Below are 13,175 nucleotides of genomic sequence, written 5' to 3'. Positions count from 1 at the left end.
CAGCGAACCAGTCTCCCAGCCTACCCAGCAGCCTACCCAGCAATCTGCCCAGGTCAGCGATGCCCAACTGCCCCTCCCGGGAAGATAGGATGGGACTCCATCCAAAAGCCGTGGCTTCCTACTCCAGTGCTACCTCTATTTCGCTCATCAGACGGGAGCCCCCACCAGGAGAGGTCCAACGTTGCCACGGTCATTTCCCTGCTGACCGGGTGGGTGTTTGTGTTTGCTACGGCCGTCTGGGAGAGAGGAGAGGAGGAGCTGGTTTCCTATCAGGGGCTCATAGCTCTGTTCAGGGCAGTCTTTGACCATCCCCCGGATGGCAAAGAAGGAGGTGAGCAACTACTCCAACTCTGGCAGGGTGCCCAGACTGCTGCGGAGTACGCCCTCACCTTCCAGACCGTGGCAGCCCCCAGTGGATGGAATGAGCCGGCATTCCACACCCTATTCTGAAGAGGACTGCGCAAGGATGTACAAACGGAGTTGGCTTGTCGGGACGACAAACTTTCCCTGGACGTGCTCATCGCGATGGCCATCCGTCTGGACAACCTTCTTCGGGAGCGTCGGTGGTCCCCTATTCCCCTATTTTGCTGGCTGGCTGTCCCTCAGGTGTTGCCTCTACGGCTCTAGTGGACTCCGGTGCCGCAGGGAATTTCATCGACTAGGCCCTTGTCTCCTCCCTCAACATCACCGTGTACCTGCTCTCCTCTTCTTGTTTGGTCTGAGCCCTGGATAAATGACAGTGGGGACCCAGCACTATTACGCACGTCACAGCACCCTCAAAGCCTTCCCTTTCTCATCACCTCTGCACAAAGTCATCCTCGGCCTCCCGTGGCTTCAACTTCATAAACCCACCATCTCCTGGTCTAAGATGAGAATCATCGCCTAAGGACCAGGATGTCGGAGGAACTGCTTTCCCACACCCTGTGGTTCAACGTCGGTGGAGGGTCCTGTGAGTGCCCTTTAGCTCATCAATCGTTCCTCCCGTATCGTTGGCCCAGTGTTGTGGGAAGTAGATGTGGACATCTGCCTAGCTCTAGAGAGGGAACCCGCTCCAACCACCTGCCCTCCAGAGCGCATCTACGTCCCTGCGGAGGTGAGAGATCAGCTGTTGACCTGGGCACACACATCCCTCGCCGCTGGATATCCAGGTATCACCCGCACCATCCAATCCCTTTCTGATAAATACTGGTGTCCCACTTTGGCACAGGACGTCGCCCACTATGTCAACTCATGTTCAGTATGTACTCAATCCAAAACTCCCCTTCACGTTCCAGCAGGGAAACTACTTCCCCTTCCCGTCACATCTGTCCATAGATTTTGTCACTGTTCTCCCCTCCTCTGATGGTTTCACCACCATTTTAGTGGTTGTGGACAGATTCTCTAAATCCTGCTGTTTTGTCCCTCTTTCTGGTTTTCCTACCACTCTCCAGGTCTCTGAGGCACTGTTCCAGCAGGTCTTCCGGCACTATGGCCTTTCGAAGGACATCGTCTCCAACCGTGGCCCCCAATTCATGTCACAGGTATGTAAAACCTTCATGGAGAAGCTGGGGATCACTTCCGGATACCGGCCTCAGTCTAACGGGCAGATGGAGATGATGAACCAGGAGCTAGGGAGCTTCCTGAGGAGTCACTGCCAGGACCGGCAGGGAGAGTGGGCCCGATTCCTTCCCTGGGCGGATTACACCCAGAATTCATTGCATCACTCCTCCACCGGGCTGACTCCCTTCCAGTGTGTTCTGGGTTATCAGCCGGCCCTGGCTCTATGGACCCCGAGCCAGACCAAAGCTCCTGCGGTGGACGAGTGGTTCAGGCACGCAGAAGAAGTTTGGAACGATGCCTACGTGAGGCTACAGCGTGCCGTCCGCCACCAGAAGAAGCAGGCGGATCGCCACTTCAGTGAGGCTCCCGTGTTTCATCCTGGTGATTGCATCTGGCTCTCCACCAGGAACCTCCCAGTCCGCCTGCCCTGTAAGAAACTGAGCCCCCGGTTTGTGGGGCCGTTCAAGGTTCTCCGGAGGGTCAACAAGGTGACATATAGATTACAGCTCCCCACTAACTACCGAATCTCACCCTCTTTTCATGTCTCCCTCTTCAGGCCAGTGGTTCCTGGTCCCCTGGCTGAAGCCGCCTCCCACGACACCCTTCCGCCTCCCATGGATATCGAAGGAGGTCCCGCCTATGCCGTCAGATCGCTCCTAGACTCCTGACATCGTGGGGTCGGCTCCAGTACCTGGTGGACTGGGAGGGGTATGGTCCAGAGGAGCAGTGTTGGGTTCTGGTGGACGACATTCTAGATCCCAACATCATCCGAGATTTCCACCTTCCCCATCCAGACCGGCCCGCTCCTCTCCCTCGGGGCCGCCCCCTTGGCTGGCGTCATCCTACGGCTGGAGCCGCGAGTCAGGGAGGTACTGTCACGTCTACTCCCCCTCTCCGGCGCTCGACATTACCGGTTTACTGACCACCGGTTCTGGCAACCCATCATTACGCACACTTGGCAACCCTCATTACGCACACCTGCGCCTCATGAGACACACCTGGACTTGATCACTACCCTGATTACAATCTTTGTTTTCTAAGTTATTTTGTAACACAATATGCAAACATGTCTATGTGGCTACTGGCTAACCTTGTCAAAATATCTTACAAAACTAAGATAAAATAGAAGGATCCACAGTCTACACAATCACAAGCTTAAATGACAGTTGTCTTCTCTCTCTTGGTCTAAATTGAACTATAACCCTTCTTCTTCCACCTGAGGTTCAACTTTGCAGTCTTGTGTCTCTAGAGAGTCAGACAACACGCGTAGAGAGACAGATGGTTTGTGTTTGCTCCCTTTCCCATTTGATCTTGTTTTGAAGCAATACCACTGGCCTCTCAACAAACACTTCTCCCAGAGGAAGACAGAGCTGACAGATACTTTCTCTATCTACTCTGTGCTCGACTTGATCCACCTCTGGCCAAATAACTTAAATAACACTTATAAAAACCCATGGATACAATCAAACATAGGTTAATGTGCCTTTAAATAGTATTTCTATGGATGTAGCTCAAAGGTGCCATGGACAATCCTACTCTAGGAGTGATACTGCAGGTGCAGGCTTTTTGTCCCAGCTCCACTCGAACACACCTGATTCTACAAAGCAGCTGCTCATTAGGACCTTGATTAGCTGAATCGGGTATGTGAGTGTAGGGCTGGAACAAAAGCTTGCAGACCCTGTAGCTCTCCAGAAGTAGGGTTGTGATCTCTTACTTGAGGGTGGACACTCCATCGGGTGTGGTGGGCTCATTGTAGCGCCTCATGTACTCGTGCATCTCTGGGAAACTCTTCTTCATGTACTCCTCAGCGCTGCTCTCCCTCACCGTGCCAAACCGGAAACCATGGGATGGGTGGTGGAGCTGGGGTGGAAGGGAGGAAGGCAGAGGGGGAAGGGATGAAGGGAGAGGAGGCAGGGAGGGAGAGAGAGGGAAGATTAGAGAGATAGAGGGTGAAGGAGCAAGAGATTGTGGCGGGAGAGAAGAGTTAATAATGAAAACAAATACTCACCTTGGCGTCGTGGATCCCCGAGAGCTCTTCGAAGGTCTTCTCGCCGACCATGACGGCGGCCAGGTTGGCTGTGTAGCTGGACAGCACCAGCAGGCAGAAGATGGCCCACAGGTTCATCAGAAACCGACCCGTCCAGCACTTGGGCGTCTTGCTGGAGACCGTGCGGCCAAACAGAATGGCGTAGCACAGGTTGAGCGCAGACGAGTAGGAGAAGACACGCAGGCGGTTGCGTCCGTGTGGCGTCATGCCAAATGGGCTCTTCCACTCATAGAGGGTGAGGAAGAGGGCGGTGATATGCAGTGCCACGAAGATGCCCACCCACATAGACCAGTGCAGGGGCCACATGAAGGCGCCGATGGGCGCCGCCGTGTCCTTGCTGCGCACCAGGATGCCCAGCGAGGTGGAGAAGAAGGGCGAGGTGAAGTCGATGACACGGCTGCGTACTGAGTTAATGCTGAATGAGGTGACGGCCATGTCGGCCACGCCATTGAGCAGGTCACCCACCAGCCCACTCCAGCGGCCGCTTTTCGATGCACCGTACTTCCCGTCGCCCACGATGTACAGGTCGTACTCGAAGCGCATGTCCTCTGACATTTTCTCCAGCAGGTCTATGCAGTATCCGTAACAACACTTGCCGTAGTCCGTGGGCAGGAAGGTAGAGTTGCCCGTGGCACGCTCACTGAAGTAGCGCTCCAGCATGTCTGAGCTGTTTGTCCCTGCGTCCAGGCAGTACTGTCCTGCCGGACAGTTCCCGTCCTCATCCACCTCCCGCGTGAATACGAAGGGGTGCTCCACTAGGGTGACTACCCGCACCCGGCTGCCTGCCACAGGACTGCCGGCTCGCCACCGGCCCCCGCCCCGCCCCCATGGCCTTCCCCCCGGCCATGGCCCTTGCCATTGTGCCCTTGCCACAGGCCCTGGTCCTCCACCTCCAGGCGGCCCCCCTCCCAGCTGCCCACTGTCACCCAGGTGGGCTGGCCCACCACGTCCCGCTGCAGGCTCCAGATGTGGAATCGCTGAGAGGTGAGAACTCGGGATAGGTTCCTCTGCACCGACACTGGCCCCGTCAGCCCTGAGAACGACGTGTTGGACAGGAACCTATAAGTCAGAGGAGATCACATTAGATTACAGGACTTCAATACCCTTCAGGCTATTTAGTGCATGCATTTGGGCCCCAAGATATTGCATTTCCTATAGATGATTTCTATGGTGTGGTGGCAGGGGGAGGGGCACACGGACTTCTGGCCACAGGGATAGTGAGTCAGACTGTACAGTATCAAACTCACTTCAGGAAATGCACAGTGAACATACACTTCTGCCTGTGATCTGACTGTAACCACCTACACCTCTTCTCTCCACACCTGACCTGCAGCACAATCCAGACAGGCACCTTAGCTACTGTAGCACAACATGTCAAAAGCAGGATTGGCATCTATTGAAGCCAAACTAATCCGTCCTGCACCTGCAGCAAGGCCAACAGTGTATACCATCACCGCCCTGATTGACAGCTAGTCATTTCCCCATGGCTAGGATTGGCTATCTTTCTGGCTGACACCTTTTTGGCCTCATCACAGACTCTGAACGCCAGGCTCTGCTTAGTTGAGCGAGTGAGTAGTTAATTTCCATGTGAAAACCTGCCCCAGTTCATACATTTCTGCCTCGGATCCATGGTGAAATGCTAGCCCCTAGCGGTTAGCCCTTCAATGAATTACGGCATGGTGGTTTAGCTTAGCGCCAGCGGTTAGCTTAGCGAAGGGGTCACTTCAGGAAATACAGATCCAGCCAATCCCATTGGCTGAGGGTAGCTGTGACAGTCATGTTGTGTCAGGATGAATGTGTGCAGCCATCAATAACTGAGATGACGCCATGTGATCGCCGCTGAACTTCTTTCATCGAAAATTAAAAGGTAATTTGTCTCCAAACCTTTTAGATCATTAATTTCTCCCTGTCTCAGCCTATATCCCCCCTCCTCCCCTCTTTCTCCTCAACCCCACACGAGTTAAAGGAGCTGGAGGCTATTACATCATTACATTGAAAGGCTATGTGTTCCTCTTTAACAGTAGGCACAGGTTGCAATTACTTAAAAGCATCCCCCTCCCCCACCTCAACCTCTGGGTTTCTATCTACCGCTCTCATCAACCCTCATGCATTTCTCTCATGATCCATTCCTTCCTCCCCTGAAGCCCTCTTCTCTCTCTAATAGTTGCTTTGTTATGTAGCTGTAATTATGTGTCTAGGTGACATTATGATTATCATGGAGTTGTTCTTGAGCAAAACGCTGTTATCTCGACATCGTCGATCTTTACTAGGCACCCAGTCAATCCCATTAGTTAGATTGCCCTCTTAAATGACTTGATAGAACTGAATATAGTTTTATTATAGTTATAACGGGGTGCTTTCCAAAGTGTTGTAATCCTTCTCCTCTGCGTTGAAGTCCCAGGCAACAAACACTTCTCCTGAAACGAAGTGCTAACTGCTTACTGCTCAAAATGACTTGCCTCTTTCGGCCAATTAATAAATACAACATGGTGCTCTAGCATTCCAGACCCACAAGCTATTGCATCATTTCTGCTGTATAGTTTTTTCCAACATGATATAGCTGAGCCTAGTTACAATTGGTCCAATTGAAGCTCATTCTATTGTGTTTTTGTGCTGAGACGCTGGCTGCATGGCTAGGTTGCGCAGCTGTTGTTACTCTGGTTTGTGGCAGATACAGCAGTTGTAAAGCTGTGTGCTGCTGTCGCTCTGCACTGCTCTGAGCCACGCAGAAACAGAAAGGACTGTGGGCTCTTTTGATAAGGGAGCCTGGCTGCCTGGCTGCCCTGTTGGAGAGGCAACTGACTGGAACTCATGAATAAAGCTTAAAACTCTTCCCTCCTCCACTTCATGTTTGTATTCCAGCTGGGTGCGTGCGTGCGCATGTGCGTGTGTGTTTGAAAGAGAGAGAGAGTCTGTCTGTCTGTCTGTCTGTCTGTCTGTCTGTCTGTCTGTCTGTCTGTCTGTCTGTCTTGTGTGTGTGTGTGTGTGTGTGTGTGTGTGTGTGTGTGTGTGTGTGTGTGTGTGTGTGTACGCGTGTGTGCGTTCGTGTGTGCGTGTGTGTGTGAGAGAGAGTCTGTGTACGTATGTGTACAAACACACTCCAGCCTCTCTCCAAACACTGGAGGCTGCATCTATCATTGTGTTTAGAGGAGCTGCTCTGTGGTTAGGGGTGACGAACAGTCTGACCTCAGCAAGAGATAGGCCTATTTGCAGTCTCCTGCGAACACTGACACTGGGAGAGAATCACTACTTAACTGTCTACAGCACTTAACGAACCAATCCGTTATAATAACATGGACCTGAAAACACTATTCAGACACAACTTGGCTAAAAGGAGATGCAACAGAATGCAATACAACAGTGTGTGTGTGTGTGTGTGTGTGTGTGTGTGTGTGTGTGTGTGTGTGTGTGTGTGTGTGTGTGTGTGTGTGTGTGTGTGTGTGTGTGTGTGTGTGTGTGGGCACGGGTATGCATGTATGTACACTGAGTACATTAAACATTAAGAACACTTGCTCTTTCCATGACAGACTGACCAGATGAATCCAGATGAAAGCTATGATCCCTTATTGATGTCACTTGTTAAAAATCCACTTCAATCAGTGTAAATTAAGGGGATTGTTAAGCCTAAACATAATTAAGACATGGATTGTGTGTGCGCCATTCAGAGGGTAAATGGAAAAGACAAAATATTTAAGTGCCTTTGAAGGGGGTATGGTAGTAGGTTTGTGTCAAGAACTGCAACGCTGCTGGGTTTTTCAAGCTCAACAGTTTCCTGTGTGTAACAAGAATGGTCCACCACACAAAGGACATCCAACCAACTTGACACAACTGTATGAAGTGTTGGAGTCAACTCAATATTAGGAAGGTATTCGTAATGTAACAGCACTTACAGTTGACCGGGGCAGCACTAGCAGGGCAGAAATTTGACGAAATGACTTGTTGGAAAGGTGGCATCCTATGACGGTGCCACGTTGAAAGTCACTGAGATCTTCAGTACGGGCCATTCTACTGACAATGTTTGTCTATGGAGATTGCATGGCGGTGGACTCGATTTTATACACCTGTCAGCAACGGGTGTTGCTAAAATAGCCGAATCCACTAATTTGAAAGAATTTCCACATACTTTTGTATGTATCTATGCCTTCAGAAAATATTCACACCCCTTGACTTTTTCCACATTATGTTGTGTTACAAAATGGGATTAAAATTGATTTAATTGTAATTTTTTGTCAACGATCTACACAAAATGCTAACATTTGTAAAACATTAATGAAAAATAAAACACTAATATATCTTGATTAGTTAAGTATTCAACCCCCTGAGTCAATACATGTTAGAATCATCTTTGGCAGCGATTACAGCTGTGAGTCTTTCTGGGTAAGTCTCTAAGAGCTTTCCACACCTGGACTAAGCTAAATTTGCACATTATTATTTTCCAAATTGTTCAAGCTCTGTCAAATTGGTTGTTGATCACTGCTAGACGGTCATTTTCAGGTCTTGCCATAGATTTTCAAGCAGATTTAAGTCAAAACTGTAATTCGGCAACATTCCCTGTTGTCTTGGTAAGCAACTCCAATGTATATTTGGCCTTGTGTTAGGTTATTGTCATGCTGAAAGGTGAATTTGTCTCCCAGTGCCTGTTGGAAAGCAGACTGAACAAGGTTTTTCCTCTAGGATTTTGCCTGTGCTTAGCTGTATTCCGTTTCTTTTTAACCTAGAAAACTGCCTAGTCCTTGCTGATGACAAGCATACCCATTACATGATGCAGCCACCATCATGCTTGAAAATACGAAGAGTGGTACTCAGTAATGTGTTATATTGGATTTGCCCCAAACGTAACACTTTGTACTCAAGACAAAAAGTACATTTCTTTTTCACATTTTTTGCAGTTTTACTTTAGTACTTTATTTCAAACAGGATGCATGTTTTGGAATATTTGTATTCTGTACAGGCTTCCTTCTTTTAACTATGTCATGTTCTGTAGGTTAGTATTGTGGAGTAACTACAATGTTGTTGAATCATACTCAGTTTTCTCCTATCACAGCCATTAAACTCTAACTGTTTTAAAGTCACCATTGGCCTCATGGTGAAATCCCTGAGCGGTTTCCTTCCTCTCCGGCAACTGAGTTAGGAAGGACGTCTGTATCTTTGTAGTGACTGGGTGTTTTTTTTTTACCCGTCTACCAAGAGGTGCTCTTCTTTGCGAGACATTGAAAAACCTACCTGGTGTTTGTGGTTAAATCTGTGTTTGAAATTCACTGCTCTACTGAGGGACCTTACAGATAATTGTATGTGTGGGGTACAGAGATGAGGTAGTCATTCCAAAATAATGTGGTGTCTCCCATCTCCCATCATGTGGTGTCTCCCATCTCCCATCTCCCATCATTATCCCCCGTGTATTTATTCCCACGGGGGGGCCAGTACAATTCGCATGAAATTGTACTGGCATGAAATGCATGAAATGAAATGAAATGTATGCATTCACTACTGTAAGTCGCTCTGGATAAGAGCGTCTGCTAAATGACTAAAATGTAATGTAAATGTTAAACACTATTATTCCACACAGTGTCCATGCAACTTTTGTATGTGACTTGTTAAGCAACATTTTATTCCTGAACTTATTTAGGCTTGCCATAACAAAGGGGTTGAATACTTATTGACTCAAGACATTTCAGCTTTTCATTTGTAATTGATTTGTAAAACATTCTAAAAACATAATTCCACTTTGACATTATGGGGTATTGTGTGTAGGCCAGTAACACCAACTCAACATTTTGTCCATTTAAATTCAGGATGTAAATATGGAAAAGGGGTGAAAAGATTGAAGGGGTGAAAAGATTTTTGCCAATCTTTATCAAGGGTGCCAATAATGTTGGATCTGACTGTGTGTATGTGTGTAAGCTATTCTTTTAAACCTCCAGAGACTTTGTGAGTTAAAGGTTCAAAGTAAACCAGCCTTACCTGGCGAGGTACTGTCCGGAGGAGGGCACCTCGTGCTTGTTGGGTTTGTCGTAGCAGTTGACCATGTTCTGGATGAGCGCCAGGTCTGGGCGCACCACTGTGGCCGCCGACACTGCCCGGCCTACCAGCTGGAGTGCGTCGCGGATGTAGAAGTCCAGTGGCTTGCGCTCCACTTCACCGTAGGCCAGCAGACCCAGGGGCAGGCCGATGGAGTGCAGGGCGTCGGGGCTCAGTGGGTAGCCCAGCACCCAGTGCACCGTGGGCAGCGTCAGCCCCAAGTCCTGGGCGCTCTGCAGCACCGCCGCCGCACACTCTGGGTCGCCCCCAAACAGCAGCACCGCGGCCGGCGGTGGGATCTGACTTGGGCCTTGGCCCCGGAAGTGTTCTGAAAGGAAGTCCTGGATTTGGGATTCTGCTGGGCCAGCACGGGTGAGGTTGAGGAGGGCGCGGAGTTGCCAACGGGTGGCGCCACAGCCCAGGTGGCTCTGGAGGTCCAGTAGTTCCAGCAGGCCATCCTCCTCCCAACCCTGGCACAGCACGGCCATGCCCTCCTGCCAGCCGCTCCGCTGGAGGACGGCCAGCAGCAGCTCCGACAGGCCCGACGGGGGGATCCGAGTAACCATCTGTAGGTGGAAGCGGTTCTGGGAGGAGAGAGAGAGAAAGAATCAGAAACCGTGTCAGATCCAAAGAAAAGGACTGGAGCATGAGTCTCACAATTGCTATAATCAAACATAGCATTGCTCACCCTTTGTAAATCACAACTTTGTTGGAATATGACATAGTGGTTACATTTGGCACAGCAATCTACATATGGCCTTCACAATCTCTTCAGTATTGTTAGATTCTGGGTTAAACTTGGAACATTGTTATACTCAGAAGTATAGTATCTAAGGAGTGAAAGAGACTAGTTTTTACAACAGAAGTTAATGGTTATCTGTAGGAGCCAGATGGCTTTGGAATGTGTGGACAGGAGGAAGTCACAGGATTGCTATAGGGGATATGGATGGACATCTGTGGGTTAGGCAAATGAGGGGTTGAGGTCAGGCCAGATCCTCTTATTAAGGGAGAAATGATGGTTTATTACCCTATTACCCTCTTCCTGCCGAACCATAATAGATGTAAGGATTGGAGAGGAGGAGGAGGGCCTAAATTGGAGTATATATACTTGTGGTGGTGGAAACATGTTTTGTCTGAATGCAGCTGTATTGACCCTTTGGGTAGAATAAACTTGTTTAAGATTTCATAATGTCCGTTGTGTTTTTACTCTGAGAATTAGAACAGTATGAAATGTGGTTATTACGTTGTGAAGCATGTAGGACTTATAAAGGCATTATGAATCATTCATTTCCAAAAATGTACAAAGAAAAAGTCAGAACCAAAATAAATGACTGAGTAACATAGACCCAAAAGCCTAAAGGCTTTTCTTTTTGAAACACTGAGAGAATGCAACTCTACTCACTGATTGAAATTCAAACACACTCTGTATGTTAAAGGATGGAGAAAAGTGGTTATCTTTTCAACTGGTTATCTTTTAAATCCCTTTTTTTCATGAAACAAAAACTGTGGTGAGCTTCAAGCTTATGCTCTCCCTAGCCACTCTTTGACTCAAAAAGCAATATCACCGGATAAGAGGGACGATTTCAAACCACCTGTTTCAAAGGCCTTGGTTTGATTACCACTACATACCCATTCAAAATTGGGGTGCCCGTTTCCGTAACCCTCCCTGACACGTTGCTAATTCGCTTCGCTGCAGAAAACAGACAGGAGAGATGGAAGCACAAATTGCAATTCATGCTCTATGTCGGGTTCCCCCTTGTGTGTGTGTGTCTCTATGTGTGTTAGTGTTTGCCTCTCTGACTCCTGCAACCTCAAACAGCCGCTGGGACAGGTGCATCAGAGTAGAAGTTGAAAGGTGAATGTTTGATACATGTGTGTTTGCAGGCAGCAGCCATTAACCATTTCAATGACGCTCATCAAAAGTTGCAGTATTCTTCTGCTCCAGATAAAGAGATCAAAGCTTGGTTTCTCCTGGGACTCAGGGAGAATGAGCTTTGTAGTGTGGCACCCAGTGAGTCAGCTCCTCCCTGGGCATAGAGGAAGAATAGACTGATGTTGCCGCCTAGACCAGAGGTTGGAAACCCCCTAGACTGACCAGAATTAACAAAAAGGTCATAATGCGTTTATAGTTCACTTCGAAGTGTACTGTGACCCTTTTGTAATGTGCTAAAGCTCACAATAACTGCTCACTATCAACAGATGGCATGGTGTCAGTGAGTCGAGCTTGACAATGACTTACACATGGCACATAAGCAAAAGTCCTGTCATCAAAGTATCTTACTTCATATGAATACTCATACTGTAAGTAGCTTTTGTGCCAGTTTTCGGTAAAGTCAGATTTTCACTCCATGCGATGTGGACATACAGTATCTACTTCAAATACCTTGTGCCCCTGCACATTGATCTGGTACTCCCTGTATATAGCTCCACTCTTGTGTATTCTATTCCTCTTGTGTTACTATTTTTCTTTTTAGAATAATTTTTTAACTCTGCATTGTTGGAAAGGGCTCATAAGCAAGCATTTCATTGGTAAAGTCTACACCAGTTGTATTAGGCACGTGACAAATTAAATTTTATTTGACCCCTCATACATCAAGTCCATCACCAGTTCAATGAAAACCTTCAATAACATCTCACTGAGACGACAGGAGTATATTGTGTGTGAGTTATTCCTGTCTCGCAAAGCAGTATCAAAATAGAATTCAACAGTTCACATCATATAGGAACATACATTCGAAGTCGGAAGTTTACATACACTTTGGTTGGAGTCATTAAAACTCGTTTTTCAACCGCTCCACAAATTTCTTGTTAACAAACTATAATTTTGGCAAGTCAGTTAGGACATCTACTTTGTGCATGACACAAGTAATTTTTCCAACAATTGTTTACATACAGATTATTTCACTTATAATTCACTGTATCACAATTTCAGTGGGTCAGAAGTTTACATACACTAAATTGACTGTGCCTTTAAACAGCTTGGAAAATTCCAGAAAATGATGTCATGGCTTTAGAAGCTTCTGATAGGCTGATTGACATCATTTCAGTCAATTGGAGGTGTACCTGTGGATGTATTTCAAGGCCTACCTTCAAACTCAGTGCCTCTTTGCTTGACATAGAAGAAGTCATTTAGCAGACGCATCATTGGAAAATCAAAAGAAATCAAACAAGACCTCCACAAGTCTGGTTCATCCTTGGGAGCAATTTCCAAATGCCTGAAGGAACCACATTCATCTGTACAAACAATAGTACGCAAGTCTAAACACCATGGGACCACGCAGTCGTCATACCACTCAGGAAGGAGACACTTTCTGTCTCCTAGAGATGAACGTACTTTGGTGCGAAAAGTGCAAATCAATCCCAGAACAACAGCAAATGACCTTGTGAAGATGCTGGAGGAAACAGGTACAAAAGTATCTATATCCACAGTAAAACGAGTCCTATATCGACATAACCTGAAAGGCCGCTCAGCAAGGAAGAAGCCACTGCTCCAAAACCACCATAAAAAAGCCAGACTACGGTTTGCAACTCTACATGGGGACAAAGATTGTACTTTCTGGAGAAATGTCCT

At 47.8% G+C, this 13,175-nt stretch overlaps 1 protein-coding gene across 1 annotated transcript in view; it reads right to left on the bottom strand.

The window, feature by feature from the left end:
- Nucleotides 1–10,181, bottom strand: part of LOC106573964 (glutamate receptor ionotropic, NMDA 3A) — a 38,810-nt gene extending 28,629 nt beyond the window's left edge. The window contains exons 1-4 of the mRNA XM_045697303.1: nucleotides 9,548–10,181; nucleotides 4,460–4,645; nucleotides 3,548–4,418; nucleotides 3,254–3,399 (exon numbers count right to left, since the gene is read on the bottom strand). Coding sequence (XP_045553259.1) covers nucleotides 3,254–3,399; nucleotides 3,548–4,418; nucleotides 4,460–4,645; nucleotides 9,548–10,170 — 1,826 coding nt within the window. The 5' untranslated portion in view covers nucleotides 10,171–10,181. The remainder of the gene's footprint in view (nucleotides 1–3,253; nucleotides 3,400–3,547; nucleotides 4,419–4,459; nucleotides 4,646–9,547) is intronic.
- Between the last annotated feature and the right edge of the window lie 2,994 nt (nucleotides 10,182–13,175).

Source organism: Salmo salar, chromosome ssa16, assembly GCF_905237065.1.
Source record: "Salmo salar chromosome ssa16, Ssal_v3.1, whole genome shotgun sequence".
Lineage (NCBI taxonomy): Eukaryota > Metazoa > Chordata > Actinopteri > Salmoniformes > Salmonidae > Salmo > Salmo salar.
Note: the sequence above shows the minus strand (reverse complement) of the source record. Positions and strands in the feature narration are given on the sequence as shown.